Source organism: Vicia villosa, linkage group LG2 (assembly GCF_029867415.1).
Source record: "Vicia villosa cultivar HV-30 ecotype Madison, WI linkage group LG2, Vvil1.0, whole genome shotgun sequence".
Lineage (NCBI taxonomy): Eukaryota > Viridiplantae > Streptophyta > Magnoliopsida > Fabales > Fabaceae > Vicia > Vicia villosa.
Window position 1 is genome coordinate 67,208,782 of NC_081181.1, and position 16,925 is coordinate 67,225,706.

The 16,925-nt window shown below is 33.3% G+C and overlaps 1 protein-coding gene across 1 annotated transcript; it reads left to right on the forward strand.

Moving 5' to 3' along the window:
* The first annotated feature begins 3,513 nt into the window (after positions 1-3,513).
* LOC131646244 (uncharacterized) lies at positions 3,514-6,611 on the forward strand. The gene is made up of 3 exons (XM_058916342.1): positions 3,514-4,055; positions 5,719-5,968; positions 6,047-6,611. Exons 1-3 carry the CDS (start codon positions 3,514-3,516, stop codon positions 6,560-6,562), a joined length of 1,308 nt encoding a protein of 435 aa, XP_058772325.1. The 3' UTR covers positions 6,563-6,611.
* Positions 6,612-16,925: the final 10,314 nt, after the last annotated feature.

The following is a 16,925-nucleotide window of genomic DNA, read 5'->3' on the forward strand; positions in this document are numbered from 1 at the left end:
ACAAACGGGTCTGGATTAGTATTTTTGGTCTGACAATCGTTGGTGATGAACTCCGTATGGTAGACGGGGATGTACCGGGAAACTATGATCATGAGGCCTACATGAAGTCAATCCTCAAAGATCCTTCCGTATTTGATAGACCAAATGAAACAATAACAGCTGGTCATTTGAAGCGAGATCCTAGACTCTTGAACTGGGTAATCTCAAGAATCATCAGACCAAGGGCTGGAGGATATTCGAGAATTGAAAGAAATGAAGTGGTGCTCATGTATCTGCTGCAAAACAGAACGCGTTTACACTGGCCTCACTTCCTTGCTGCTAAGTTTCATGAAGTCAAACAGAAAACTACAGCCCTATGTTATGGTTCAATCATTCAAACAATTGTCAATCACTTTGGTATGCGACTTGATCACTTACACTACACTCGCGTACATCAATCCCAGGAATTCTCACAAACCACCTTGACTCTTATGGGATATCATTGGAATCCTGTGAGGAAGACTTATTATCTCATTCAAAAAGGAACAGGGAAGGTTATCTACAACTATGACGATCCTACGGAGTTTGGAAACAATGTAGGAAATGAGGAAGAGGGAAACGATCAAGAAATAGCAAATGAGGAGGACCATACCATGGAGGATCATACCATGGAAGACGCAGCTCATGACACAGATGCAAATTGGAGATATGTTCCCCCACAACAAGAGGATATCCCTTGGGGATACACTGCTCCACCTCCTCCTGATCAATCCAACATAATATCTATGCTTGAAGCTATGCAACTTCAACAACAGCAGAACTTTGAAACTCAACAGCTTCAATTTCAAACCATGCAGCAGCTTCAACAAGATAGATATGAGGAACAACAACGGCAATACCAATCTCTGTACGGCTTGGTTCAGGAACAAAGGAACGATTTTGAGACGTTTGCATCCAACTCCATATTGAGGCAGAATCAGTTTGAGGAAACGGCATTGCATCGTCATGCTAACATCAGCCAAAGCTTCAACACTCTTAACATGACGGTGCTGGATTTGTTGGAACAGGTTGAAGAAGATCGACCTCACACATTTCAAAGAGGAAGAGGAAGAAGGGGCAGGCGTTAGGACATATCGTTCATCATATCATCATTTCATTGCATTTCATGCCATTAAGTTTCTGTTGTTTTGTTCTGTTGTTAAAAACATTAATATGATGTAGCACTCTATGTTCTCTTTTATAATTCTCTTGAACTACTATGTATGTTGTTGGCTTGCTTTAAAACATGATTAGCCCTTATGATTTCACCTTTTATGTGTTATCTATCTCCATGACTACCGGTATTCTTTATTTTTTTTCTTGTTTCTCTTCTACTCTGCTCTCCTGTTTTCTCTTTTTGATGTTGACAAAGGGGGAGATAGCTGCTGAGTGTACGGGGGAGCTTTGTTGAGAGAGATGCTGGATGTACGGGGGAGTCTTTTGAGTCCTTGCCACTTACTACCAAAGCTCTTGAGTATTGGTTTGCCATCATCAAAAAGGGGGAGTTTGTGAATACAAGATTACACTCAAAGATGTTTTTGATTTATGGCAAACTCAAATGAGCATTCAAATAACAAGGAGAAATTTGATCACTCATGAAAGCAAGCACAAGGTGATCCTCTTGGCATATAAGTCGACTCAACACAAGCTGGACATGAAAAATGCAGAAAATCAGCAGTTAGGTCGACCTACTATCAACCTAGGTCGACCTAAAATGAAGGAAAATCCATATACCTCTGCTAGGTCGACTCACAGACCATTTAGGTCGACTCAAAATGAAGAAATCTTCACATCAGTCTGTTAGGTCGACCTACATGGCAACTAGGTCGACCTGATCTGTGAAAAAGTCTCCAGAATGCATCAGAAAAGGATTCTGGTCGACCTACTCCTTCAACAGGTCGACCTAACTGGGAGAAAAATTCTGCAAGCTCTGTTAGGTCGACCTAAGCACTACAAGTGGTCGACCTAACTGATCAAGAAAGTTCAAAAATCAGTTTTTCTTGGTTCTAACTGTTATGCAATCATATATATTGTGCAAGGGTAACTATTCAATCAACACCAACGACTGAAAGATACACAAACGCTTCTCATCTTCGTTCTTCATCATCTCCAACACAATTACACATAATCATTCTTGCGTTGCGGGTTAGTGATGAGTTCGATAACGTCCATGGAACGGAATTGAAGATTCCTAGTGGGTGAAGGTTCGTGGGGTTTGTTGGTGAATAAAATCTGCGGGTTTTGTCCTCCACGACGGGTGGTTCTTGGGGGTTTTTATCAAGAGGCGTTCATTGAGGATTCGGCTGAGTGTAACGATTGAGGAACGGGGAGTTCAAGGAATCAAGACACTGCAGAAGGGAATCGAAGTGAAGCTCTTGGATAACCTTGATCTTGCTCAAGATTAAGGGGGAAGAAGATTCAAAGGATCGACATAATTGGTTTATCGTTTATCGCTTTGTTATCTTCTTTGTATATACTACTTTCAACATTAATGAAAGATTACCCAATTTCAATTTGGAATTGGGGGCAGACGTAGTCGTAGCGAGGACGATCGACGAACTGCCTAAACAAATATCGTGTTCTTGTCGCTTTTACTTTCTCTTTTACTTTCTGTTCATAATTGGTTATAAGCACCAAGTGTTTGTGTTTTTGCTTGATCCAATCTTACTGCATTGCAAATCAAAGTTGTCAATCTAGAAGTTAATTGGATTTCAGTTGTTAAACGTATTGGTTAGCTATCATATTACTTCACCATCAATTCCACTTATTCTTTGGTTTTGAAACACGTACGATCTTTGCAATAGCGGTCCAGAATAGACGCAAGTCGATTCAGAACCGCTTTCGCTCAAGTCAGTAGAAAAATCCTTAAAAACTTAGAGAGATCTATTCACCCCCCCTCTAGATCCTTAGGCCAGCGTCTAACAGAAACAAGTAAAAAATAATGATAGTCACATGGGTATCAAGACTAAATTGATGGGATGCCTAGTATAAAGTATTTATATTAGACCAAGTGCAATGGTGAGTTGAATTGAAGTCAACATGGGAAAATGATGTGCAATGGGGTGTGTAAAGTGGTGTTGAGTGTGTGTTGGAGGAGAGAGATGTTGAACAAACTCAACACCAAGTAAACTGTCCCACAGGATGACGTGGCAGCGCCTGAATGGCCCAAAGCTGGCGCGTGTGAGCCACTCTCTGGCAGTGAGAATGGGCTTTATCCCACGCGGAGAGAGAAAGAGAAAAGAGATAATTAATGCCACTTGGCTGTTTGTGATTGGCTGGCCAGATTTTTATCCATTTAATACTTTGAACTCAATTATTTCGTTGCAAATTAATTTTTTTTTTTATACCAAAATTCATGATTTTTTTTTCTCTATAAATAGAGACTTGGTTCATTTGATTTGGACACAGAAAAAAAAACCAAGTTTTTCACTATCTTTCTCTATTATTATCTTTCTATTAGTGTTTTTTTTAAGTTAAGTGTCTTTTTTTAGTGAAATGGATCCCAATAATCATTTTAACACTCAAAATTCTGCTAATTTTCCATTTAACCAAAATCCCAACAATTTTCAAAATCCCAACAATTATCAAAATCCCAACTATTATCAAAATCCAAATCAATTTTCCAACCAACATCCTCAAAACATACCTAATTTTGGTTTTCCACCAAATTTCAACCAGTCATCCTCTGTTCCAAACTTTCAACCATATTATGGATCTATGCCGAGAAATCCATCTCAAACACCCCCGTTTAATGGTTATGTGACAATGGCGAATGCAAATTTTCCAAGTGGTGGTGTACCTGAATTTCCCGAGTTTTCAACACAACTAACTATTGGTGGCATTATAGTTTCTAATGAAGTCGCTCCAAATTCAGAGGATTCAACTCCTAAGAGCAGGAAAACTCAGCAACCAGCATGGAACATTGAACAAAATTTGGTGCTAATTAGTGGGTGGATTAAATTTGGAACAAGCAGTGTTGTCGGGAGAAACCAGAAAGGTGAAACATATTGGGGTAAAATTGCTGAGTATTGTATTGAGCATTGCTCATTCGATCCTCTGCGTGATGGACCTGCATGCCGAAACCGTTTTAATTATATGAACAAAGTGTTGGGTAAATGGATTGGCGCTTATGATGGCGCTAAGCGTATGCAAGGAAGTGGTTGGTCGGAGAATGATGTTTTGGCAAAAGCGCAGGAATTATATGCATGTGGCAAGAATGTTAGATTCACTTTAATGGAAGAATGGCACGCTCTCCGTGATCAACCACGTTATGTTAGTCAAGTAGGAGGAAATATTGGCTCAAGAAGTAGTGGATCTAAGAGATCTCGCGAGAGTGATGCATGTGGCTCAAACACTGTAGAATCCAGTGCTCGTCCTATAGGAAGGGAGGCAGCTAAAAAAAAGGGTAAAAAGAAAAGCAAGGAATATGCCTCGGAGGTGGTGGACAAAGAATGGGCTGAATACAAAGAATTCAAGACGAAAGAGCTTGAACGATTGGACAACATAGCCTTGATGCAACAGCAGGCTAACAATATAGCCTTGGAAAAGATTAAAACCAAGAAAATCAAGATGTATCTAAAGCTAACTTCCGAAGAGCATCTAGATGACCGGAAGAACCAGCTGTTGAAAAAGTTGGAGGCAGAACTGTTTGATAATTAATTTCAATGAAGTATTTGTCAGTGTAGTGTTTGCTTTAATTATTGTTGTTTCAATATGTCAGTGTAGTGTTTGCTTTAATTATTGTTGTTTCAATATGTCAGTGTAGTGTTTGCTTTAATAATTGTCGAATCTATATGTCAGTGTAGTGTTTGCTTTAATTATTGTTGTTTCAATATGCCATTGTAGTGTTTGCTTTAATTATTGTCGAATCTATTCCTTATTTGATAATTAACTCTATACAATAAATTATTTCGAATCCGTCAGTGGTCCACCACCCAATTCGAATCTATTCCTTATCTGATAATTAACTCTATACAATAAATTATTTCGAATCCGTCAGTGGTCCACCACCCAATTCGAATCTATTCCTTATCTGATAATTAACTCTATACAATAAATTATTTCGAATCCGTCAGTGGTCCACCACCCAATTCGAATCTATTCCTTATCTGATAATTAACTCTATACAATAAATTATTTCGAATCCGTCAGTGGTCCACCACCCACATCCATTTATATATAGGGACTCATACATCCATTTATGTACCAATATCCCAAATCCCATCCAATCTACCTCCAATATCACAAAAAAATGGATCCATCACAATATCATTTTGATATCGCAGCCTACAATCAAAATCGTGAAATTGAAGAAAATTATATAGTCAATCGATTTAGAGAGCGTAGAAACAAAATATCGGAAGATAATGCGCCTCGTAGTAGAAAATATCTCAATAGAGATCATGCAGCGGCAAACCAAAGACTAATTGACGACTACTTTGCCAATGAGCCTACATATAACGATGCAATGTTTCGTCGTCGGTACCGGATGAAAAAAAATGTTTTCCTTCGAATCGTTGGGGACCTTTCAAGTAGTGATAACTACTTCACCCAGCGAGTTGATGCAGCCAATAAAGAAGGTATATCACCCTTAGCAAAATGTACCACAGCAATGCGAATGTTAGCATATGGTGTGGCAGCAGATGCGGTCGATAAGTACATCAAAATAGGAGGTACTACAGCATTGGAGTGCTTACGTAGATTCTGTAAAGGAATCATACGCTTGTACGAGCAAGTGTATTTGAGAGCACCAACCCAAGATGACCTGCAAAGAATACTGCATGTTAGTGAAATGCGGGGGTTCCCAGGGATGATTGGGAGTATTGACTGCATGCACTGGGAGTGGAAAAATTGTCCTAAAGCATGGGAAGGAAAATTTACTAGAGGGGATAAGGGAACCACCACGGTTATTCTTGAAGCAGTTGCATCTCATGACCTATGGATCTGGCATGCCTTTTTTGGATGTCCGGGAACGTTGAACGATATAAACGTTCTAGACCGGTCACCAGTGTTTGATGACGTGGAACAGGGAAAGGCTCCAAGTGTGAATTTCTTTGTGAATCAACGTCCATATAATATGGCATACTATCTAGCTGATGGTATCTACCCTTCTTATCCAACTTTCGTCAAATCGATTAGACTTCCTCAAAGTGAACCCGATAAATTATTTGCAAAATTTCAGGAGGGATATCGGAAGGACATCGAACGTGCATTTGGAGTGCTCCAAGCTCGATTTAAAATCATCCGTGAACCAGCTCGCTTGTGGGACATAGCTGATTTGGGTATCATCATGAGGTCATGCATCATATTACATAATATGATTGTTGAGGATGAACGAGATTCATATTCTCAACGTTGGGCCGATTTTGAGCAATCTGGGGAAAGTGGATCTAGTGCACCACAACCATACTCGACCGAGGTGTTACCCGCTTTTGCAAATCATGTGCGTGCTAGATCAGAGTTCCGTGATCCAAATGTTCATCAAGAATTGCAAGCCGATCTAGTGAAGCACATATGGACAAAGTTTGGAATGTTCCGTGATTGAATTATTTGTGTGTTGTATTGCATTTTAAATTATTTGTATCGTACTAATTACGTTACTTGTGTGTTGTATTGCATTTTAAATTATTTGTAACGTACTAATTACGTTAATTGTGTGTTATATTTTAAATTAATTTAAGATGATTTGTATCGTATCCAATTATTTAAATAAATTTTGTTTTTATTACAAAAAATTAAAAAATAAATTATTAAGTATTTATTATTTTAATTTAATTTTAATCGATAATTGTAATTTTATGTAATCATAAAAATAAAAATAAAATTTAAATAAGAATATGAAAATAAAAAGTGGTGGGGTAGGGTGTTGAGTGAAAAACCATTGGAGAGGGTAAAAGTTGAATGGGTGTTGAGTTATTAGGTGGAAGAAAGAGAAAATGATGTGGAGTGTTGGGAGTTGAAAAAGTGGGTGTTAAGTTTTTCAACCATTGTAAATGGTCTTAAAATGTGCCAACTACACCTATAGTAATAATGGAGTACTAGTAGAATATAAAGCAATCTACTGGAAGAAATAAATGTAACTTTCGGTCGGTGTCAGACTGAATAAAACCACTTGCAGATCCGTGAGCTCAAACTTAACAGTGTGTTTGGTTTTAATGAAACTTGAAGGAAAGAAAGAGGAAGGAGGGAAAGACTAAAGAATATTCCATTTTCCTTTGTTTGGTTTACTATTATGAAGTGAATGAAAGAAAGTATGTGAGTGGGACCCACCAAAAAAGTAATCACTCCTAAATTGAACGGAAAGTGAAACTCCACTTGCTTTTTTGTTAAAATGACTTAAATGACCATCAATATTTTATAAAATCAAAACACTACACAATTTATATTCAATTTGCAGTGACAATGAATTGTTTCTTTAAAGTTTATATAATTCTTTTTTAAAGTGATAAAAATGGTTTTAATCTATTAAATTTTATATCTACTTAAAATTTATTAAATATTATTTTTTGGCATTAGATAAAAAATAATTTTTTTTGTTCAATTACATTTATATTTTTATTTAGGGACAACTTTGTCATTTTATATATACACATCTTTCTTTCCTCTCACTTTTTATTCATTTTCACTTCTAACAAACAATAAACTTTCTTCTCACTTTCCTTTCACTTTCTATTCACTTTCATTCTTTTAACATTCTTTCCTTTTACTTTCTTTCTTATTATTTTCCTTTCTCATCCAAACAGAGTGTAACCGTCTGAAGTGTTGGTTTTTTCAACGGGTGAAACGGGTTCGGTCGGACCTAACTTGTACTAACTCATTTGCTGTTTTCTGCAGAGCATTAATTGAGTAGAAGATGACCTGTTAGACCACCCAGTGGGTGTTTCACCAAATTCAAGAAAATTGTGTTAGTAAGTTTTACTTTTGGACAGAAAACTTGTACTCCTATAATTTTCAAACGGTTATTTTTTAATTTATTTTTAATATATGTTGTGTTTTTTTATTACATTTTGATATAGTTGAATTAACTTGTTTAAATTATATATTTATATACTAATATATAAATTTGGAATATATTAAAAGTTTAATGGGATGCATTTTAAAATTTTAGAAGAGTGGTATGAATATTTGAAAAATATAATTGGGTGGTTTAAGTAATTGGAAAATATAAAATAATATATTATATTGGATGAGGTCCATTTACACCACCAAATTGGGTGGCTTTGATGCTCTTAGGTGGTGTGGTGTTCTTAGTTTGGTGTGTATTGCTTTCCTGAGTTGTTTTCTAGGTGTCCTTCCTGGTGTTAATTATGTCTCAGTCTTTTTAAACTTTGTGCTAGGTTTCTCCATCACAAAGCAAAGCATGTCAATAAAGAGTGTTATGTCAGGCACGCCTCCACCTCGAAATTTGTTAATAGGAAAACTTCACTTCTCTTTCTCCATCTTTTTTGGAGCATCCAAATACATAAATATGCAATCTCTTATATTATTGATTACTATAGTCACACTAACATCAGCTTATATTTTGTAATTTTTTAAAAATGTGATATAATTAGACTTTAAAATATTACTAAATTTATATTTTAATATTTAAAATATTAAAAAATATTATAAATTTATTTAGTGAGTAGTCTCAATGGTAGGACGTTTTTATATTTATATTTTGAGTTAAATGTATTATTTTATATCTATTAAAATACAAATTAACATTAAATTAAAAGGTTTGTTTTAAATTTTTTAAATTAAATTGAATATGTTCGATAAATTGACATGTGAATTTAAGAAAATGATGATGTCCAAATGCAGGGAGTGGAGAAAAAGAGAATCACGCGCAGTTCTTTTGGTGACAAAAGAAAAATCTACTTTGTTTAGAATAAAAAGAAGAGAAAGAGCACTCTATAACAAGGGCCTCTTTTTCCTCAAAAACATGCATTCTATGAATTGGTCCCTCTGGTGATAGAAGTGTTTGATAAAATATAATTTGATGATGTTGGTGTGTGAGAGTGTACGTTTCTTCATTTGTACTGATATGAATTTTTCATCTTCTTTTATTAAAGCTATCTACTACTCTTGACCAAACATCACATATGGTATATTGTTGTTTGAATTGGCTAGAAGAGGCAATCCATTTGACCATTGAAAATTTTATCTTCAACTCTCCTCAGAGCCCACAAGTTCATCACTTTGAAATCCATAAATTCACCTGTCCTCCCCGCAAACTTCTCACTTTAAAAACTCTTTTAGTTCATCACTTTGATCTCCATAAATTCACCTCTCCTCCCAGCAAACTTCTCACTTTAAAAACTCTTCAAGTTCATCACTTTGATCTCCATAAATTCACCCCGCAAACTTCTCACTTTAAAAACTCTTCAGGTTCATCACTTTGATCTCCATAAATTCACCCCGCAAACTTCTCACTTTAAAAACTCTTCAGGTTCATCACTTTGATCTCCATAAATTCACCTCTCCTCCCAGCAAACTTCTCACTTTAAACATATACAGACAGGTATTACTTTTCTTTGAACATTTGTTATATACTACATTTCCTTTTTAAGAAAAATCTAGAATGCATAACATATGTTAACAAGATTTCAATAGAAGAAAAAAATAGCAAGGTGCGTTTCTTCTTGTTGCAGTAAACTTGAAAATAAAGATGTTAATGGGTTCACGATTCTCGTAAGTTGTCTCGCAATGTTCATCTTTTATTGTTTATTTTTAGAAATTCCGAGTGGGACACTCGTGATGTGGTTTGGGGTTGAAAGGCGGTTGTTTGGCGGTGGTCCTTTATAAGGAATATTTCTCACGCCAATTGCAATTTTTATGAGTTGGACAAAAACCCTTTGTTTTACTTATGTTAAATTTCAATTGGTGGGCAATTTTCCGTTTGTGGTCTAGACCCCGTTTTTTTATTTCGCTTCGTGACCCTTTGGGTTATATATAAATAACGTTAAGGAAAAATAATCCAAGCGAAAACAAAAGGAAAAGATCATTATCAATATCATTATATAACATATAGTAAAAATTTCTAATTAGTATTTTGTTTTTGAGATCTTTTCATGCCTAGAAATTAAAAAGATTTCTCACAATATCATTTAACATGTTAATAATCATCACCCTTTAAATATTCTCAATCTCTTAGTAAGTGAATATCATCATTAATTTAGTGAACCATACAGTTTTATTTTTCATTAAACAATATATAATATGAAAATATAGTGGGGGCAAATATATACATATATTTTTAATATAAAATTATATATATGTATATATATATATATATATATATATATATATATATATATATATATATATATATATATATATATATATATATATATATATATATATATCTGTGTGTGTGTGTGTGTGTGTATGTATGCGCGCGCGTGCGTGCGTGAAATAATTTCTATGATATATACTAGTATAGTATGAGATTGAGGAGTTGATAGTGTAATTAGCTTAAAATATCACAACTAATTAAATAACATTTGTATATTTAATGCAAAGACCAACTAACATAAAAGAGTGAGTATGCAAAGACCAAGTGACATAAAAGGACATAAAAGAGAGTGAGTGTGATAATATGAGGTGTGAGTATGATAATATAATTATATGATGTGTATAAAAGTTTAAAAGATAGTGGGGGCATGGACCCACACTTTGTTGTGAATAGCTCCGTCTCTGGGCAAAATTCATTTGAATCATTAATCATATATTTTAATTTTTGACCCAACTAAAAGTATAGTCATGCCCCCACATTTTTCATGACGTCACCGATGCGAGTCTCACAATGAAGACAGTGTTATTTTGATGAACATAGTACAAATTAATATTATATAATTATATTGTTTGCAAATTGACATTTTAAAAAATATAGTGAAGTCTAAGCAGGGCCGGCCCAATCAACCCAGAGGCCTCGTTCTAATTATAAAAATGGGCCTAAATTTAAAATAGAAATATAATAATAATAATTAAAAAAGACACATATAAATACAATTATGGATTAATCAATAATATATTTAATTATAATTATTTTGAGGTTTGATCTATCTCAATTTTTGTATGCATTGAATTTTTATCATAACATTTTTTTAATTTATTTGATTTTTATTATAAAATTTTATTTATTTGGATCAATATTTATGAAAAAAATTAGACATTTCCAAATTTTGAGGCCTCCTTAAATTTGGGGCCCTGTGCAGTAGCACTTCTTGCACATGCACAGGGCCGGCCCTGAGTCTAAGAGATAAATTTAAGTCTAAGAGATAAATTGACTAAAAATAGTAATTTTTTTACTTGTGTGATAAATTTAAGAATAAGAGATTTATTTATTTGCATTAAGTGCTTTAAATTAAGTGTTTTTTTATAAAGATATATAAATAATTATAAGATAAAATAAATTTAAATTATTTTAGTAAATAATATAAATTATTTTAAACTGATACCTATAAATTAAGAAAAGCTTATGAAAAATATCATTATTAAGTTGTTTTCAAAATTTTCTTTTCTAAAACAATTTCACAAAATTAATTATACTATAAGGCAGACACAAATAAATTTATTTAAACAAGTTTTAAATAATTTTTTTTATTAATTTTAATAATTTTTTATTTATTAGAGTGTTATATATAATGATGTTAAAAAAATTTCCAATACTTTTAAAATATAAAAATGCTACATAAATACTTATAATTTTAAACTTGAAAATGTCTTTATACACATATATATATATATATATATATATATATATATATATATATATATATATATGTATATATATATATATAGGAGGCAGATATAGTGTGGCTGCAGCCCGCAGATGCTTCCACCTCCTTCTCTACGCAGTGGATGATGGTGTGGTTGTGGGTGCTACTGTAACGCCGCGAATTTAATGAATTATTTAATTAAATTAATCAAGGATTTATTCGTTGGAATTAGTTGAAGTTGGAATTTATCGGTATTATTCTAAAGGCGTAACTGGATTAATATGTTGATTTGAGCAGTTAAGTTTATGGTCGGATTTATTAGTCGGATCAGTCGGAGAAATACAAATCGCGAGTTAGTATTAAATAAGTTATGGATCGATAGTAGTTGTGAAATATTATTGGAAATAATATTCGTTTATGTTATATGACGATTTAATTATTTATTTATTTAAGTTATTATGTGATATAATAATTATTGGAATATTTGATTATGGAGCTTTGTCGTAAGAGTTGAACATGTGTGTTGTACCCCAAAATTTGCCCACACTTTTCAAAAAAAAAAATTCAAAACTATTTCAAAATTGAATTTTTATAAAATCTTGGGTTCATTTACATTGACATCCTGAATTTTATAAATATTCGATTTAAAGTCTATTTTAAAATATAATAATTTATTCTTAAATCATCTATATTTTAATAAATAGAAAAATGTTGGTCGATACTTCATACACTTTCATTTGGCTTTTTATTTCGAATAAATAATATAGCACAATTGGTAAGCAAATGAGGTTGGTAAGTACAAGGTTTCGGGTTCAAATCTCACTGTGAGGTTGGTAAGTACAAGGTTTCGGGTTCAAATCTCACTTCTTTATCCATTTTATTTATTTCTTACTTTATTTTAGTAGTATTTTATTTAAAAAATCACAAAAATAATTTTATTATGTTAATTTTCGTTTTTATTTTAAGCATTTTTTTAAAAAAATTATTAATTCTTTATTTTATACATTTTTTTTATCACAAAAATATCAAAATAATTATTCTCATTTCTTTTTTTAGTTATTAGGATATCATTATTGTTATTATTATTATTAAAGCAAAGAAAATAATAAAAAAAAAATAAATAGAAAGACCAAATCACACGTTTCATTCACCAACATCAATGCATAAAATCATAACATCCCAAAAATTCAAAATGCTCACAAATAATATTGTATCATTACAATTCATTTCATATTTCTCACCATTTACTCTTTTTTTTAATCCCATTCATTTCAAATATTTCATAGCAATTACTCTCTTAAATTTCATTCAATTCCAATCATTCCACCCTATTACTATATATCCATGTGCACCACACGTACAAGGAGACAGGAACCCTTATTCAAAAACCTTTTTTCATGTATACAATTTCCACAAAGAATTCATAACACATTTTCTTCACTACACAATTTCCAGTTTTTTTTACAGTATTGTTAAGTATTGTTAACTGTTTTTTTTAATATAAACAAAAACCACTAATTTTTATGACCACACAATTTTGTCTACTTCTAACACTGAAAAATACACAGAGAAAAGACCGAAAAAGACCGACAGAAAAATTATATTTTACAAGTCCTCATCCTGCAAAATTCATAGCCTCCTTGTACACTGAGTTTCTCAAGGCATAACACAGTCTCAAGAACAAATCCGGAACGGATCAGCCATTGCAGTCCCGACAGCAATAATACCGACGGATCAAAAACTCAACCCAGCAACATCCTCACGCAGGGCAATAGTGAGTCCAGCTTCGCATCTTCACCGCGACATCATCGAAGACGCACAACTCCGACCATGCTCACAAACGTCAACGCCGGCCGCTGCAATCCCTCCGATCGACCACCGTCACATCCAGATTTGCTGTCGGTAACCCTTGATTTTTCTTGCTCTCTTGTTTCATTTGATTTTATTGGTTTGAATAATATTTGAAGCTATAATGTTTGATTATCACATTTCTTTTGGTTAAGAGAAAATTTTGTGTTTAGAATGCCCAGAGAGTAAATGTTTCACGATTTGGTTTCTCTTTGTTGTTGTAAAAATAATTGTGAGAGATGATGCTTCTCTTGGTCTCTATGATGTATTATTTGGATATTATTATAATTTTTATTTCCCAAATTCCTGCCACTTGCCAATAAATGGGTGGCCATCACTAAAATTTAAAACAAAAATGGGAGAATAATGAGTGGGGGTATCGCCCACTGATGATGTTGTTTTTTTGTTTTTACTTTTTTTTTCTTATTAATTAATATATAGAAATTAGAGTTTATTTAAAAAATTATCTTAAAAAATACTTTTTTTTAGTAATATTGATTGGGTTTAGAACTAAGTGCATTTGCTAAATTTTTTTCCCTTTCATTAGATTATTTAGACTAATTGTAACTTATTTAGTTATTGTTTTTTTAGTTAAATCTAAGTGTTTTTTTTTTTCGAAAAAAATCCAAAAATATTTTTTACAATTTAGATTTTTTTATATAAAAAATACAAGAAATTATGTTTAATCTATTAGTTGTTTTCATTTTATATCCAAAATACCAAAAAATATTTATTTTAATTTTAATATTTTCTTTTTTAGAATTTAATATGGCTATTTTAGTTTTTTTTCTTTTAATCAATATTATTTATATTTTATCACTTCTCATTATTATTTATGTATCCGTATTAACACTCTCGATTTTTGCGAGGTACCATCATCAAGGCTTTATGGACATTACTTGATAATTTCGTACATATTTTATTTTCGCTTTAATTTCATTTTTGGGGTTTGTAATAATTTTTTATCCCCACTCGTTTAAAATTGTAATCCCCGCCCCGAAGCCATGTAATAGCGTAGGAACTTTATTTTCTGCTTTTTACTTTCTGCACCTATAAACTGCTAGATGTATGCTAATAGGATTGCATGAAAAGACTAAAACTGAACCGTTATCTCACTAACTTCAAATATTAAATATCTGAATATAACACACTCCTTTTTACTGTTCACACACTCACCTCTAGGGTACCCCCTCTTGGTTGCCTTTTCGATCAAATAGTCAAGTCCCTTGAAGTGTAGAGATGCCTTAGCACCTGTTGCCTTCGATTCTAAGTCATCATTGTCCCTTTAGAATAAAGATCATAGTCCCTTCGAGTTTCCTATGATGAAATGATCTCGTCCCTAGAGTTGCCTTCGATAAATGATGATAGTCCCTTTGGATTGCTAAGGTATCTCTACTGGTTTCCTTTATGACTATTCACATCTCATGGGACTTCCTACCCTTTTTATGGTATGGATAGTCCCTATGACTCTTCGATGACCCGCACGTCTAATACAAAAAAGGACTACCTACTTCTTTGTAGTAGGGATAGTCCTAGAAATTTTAAAAAGCATAGAAAAAGACCAATTAGTTAGGGTAGTGCTCTTAATCTGCCTAGCTCAATAAAAAAAATATTTTCAACACTCTTTCGAAAAACTAAGGCTACGCATTTACGCTAAAGTCCTTTATGCTCCTTTTCAACTCAAAACAAACAAACATGAGCTAAGCAAATTAAGAGCCCGTAAATAACTACGGATGAAAAGGGTGCTTGCACCTTCCCTTTTCATAACTTACCCCCGAGCCTGTTTTCTCTTTAAAAGGTCTTTTCCTGTACTTTTTACCTTTCCTAAAATTGGACAAAATAAAAGTCGGTGGCGACTCATGCTTACAGCAGCATGGTTTCTTGCTTAAAAATAAAAGTCAGTTCACCGAGTTACAATGTGAATCTTGATATGTTGTATATGATGTATATTTATGTGAAGGATGATGAATTTTTGGAATGTATTGTTGTTGTGTATTATATTTCCTATATTATGCTTACTTATTATGATTTGAATTCTCACCCTTCAGCTGATATTTTTCCTACCATGGGAAATGAGCAGGTACTCAAGAATAGTTGTGGATGTTTGAAGTAATTTGATGAAGTATTTATGTTGCTCTATGACAAGTCAAGAGGGTCTGGCTCTGATACATAGTACTCAGGGGGATAGTCGTTATCATTTAAGTTGTTGTATTCTAAGTTTACAAGTTGATTCTAATTTATAAGTTGAAGTTGGAAGTTATTGAATAATGTGGTGTTTTTCGAATGCTATGTATCCATGTTAAATGTATTACAAGTTATTTTTGGTTTTAAGTTGAAATGTGACATCCCATTGTATGTTGAAAGTTTTTAAATTACTCTGATTTTCGCTTTTAATTTACCGGGTAGATTTAGGGTGTTACATTAGTGGTATCAGAGCAGGTCATTCTGTCCGGACAATGTTGTCTAATGTTGTTTATTCCCGTGTACGTGAAAAGTGTGAGAAACATTGTCGGTACTTGTTGTTTTTCTGATCAATTATCTGCAGGAGTTGATTTGAAGCTAAGTGGGGGGAGAAGCTATGCTTCTCGGATATGTTCGGTTGTAGGATGTAGTATGCTGCTGAGGGCGGCAGTGAAAGTGTTGTTGGAGTTTGTTGTTTTTCGAATCAAAGGTGACTTGTATTTAAGACTTTAATTATTAATTAAGTTGGAGCGTCTTGAAGGAGGATGATTAGACGTAGTTGATGGTTATTTCTAGAAGACGAAATTTAGGAATTTGTGATGTTCCAGCACTGCTGATAGACTGTGAAGTTAGTGTTTGAGCACCTTGCGTAAGATGTCGATGTTGGATCAATGATTAAGTACAATATTGTTGTAGACCTTGTTGTGGAATTCTTGGTAAGTGATTGAGACAATAGTAGAAGTTGTTGAAGTTATTGAAACTTTCTAAAGCGCGAGTAAGAATTGGAAATGCGAAGAGATGAGTATGATTTCAATAATATGAAGTATTGATAATGCTGTACAGGAATTTTATTTTGATGTATAGTCAATGTTTTAGTAGGTAGTTGTAAGAGGTCGGTGTTAGGTTGTCTAGCTGATTTTGAAGGATTAGTGAATTATGGGATAAAAGTGTTTTTGATGACGTGAGTACAAGGGCTAAAGAAAGCTATTGTAGTTTAGTAACGATGGTTTATACTCCATTATGGTTGTCTGTTACCTATTGACAAATTGAGGACTTAATCACCCTTAATCTCTTGTTGATAGTAGACGAAATCGTGATTGGATGGTATAGACGTATCTTGCTAGCTTAATAGTGCATAAAGTGATGAATGTTATGTCGTGAAGATAGTTGCTCTCT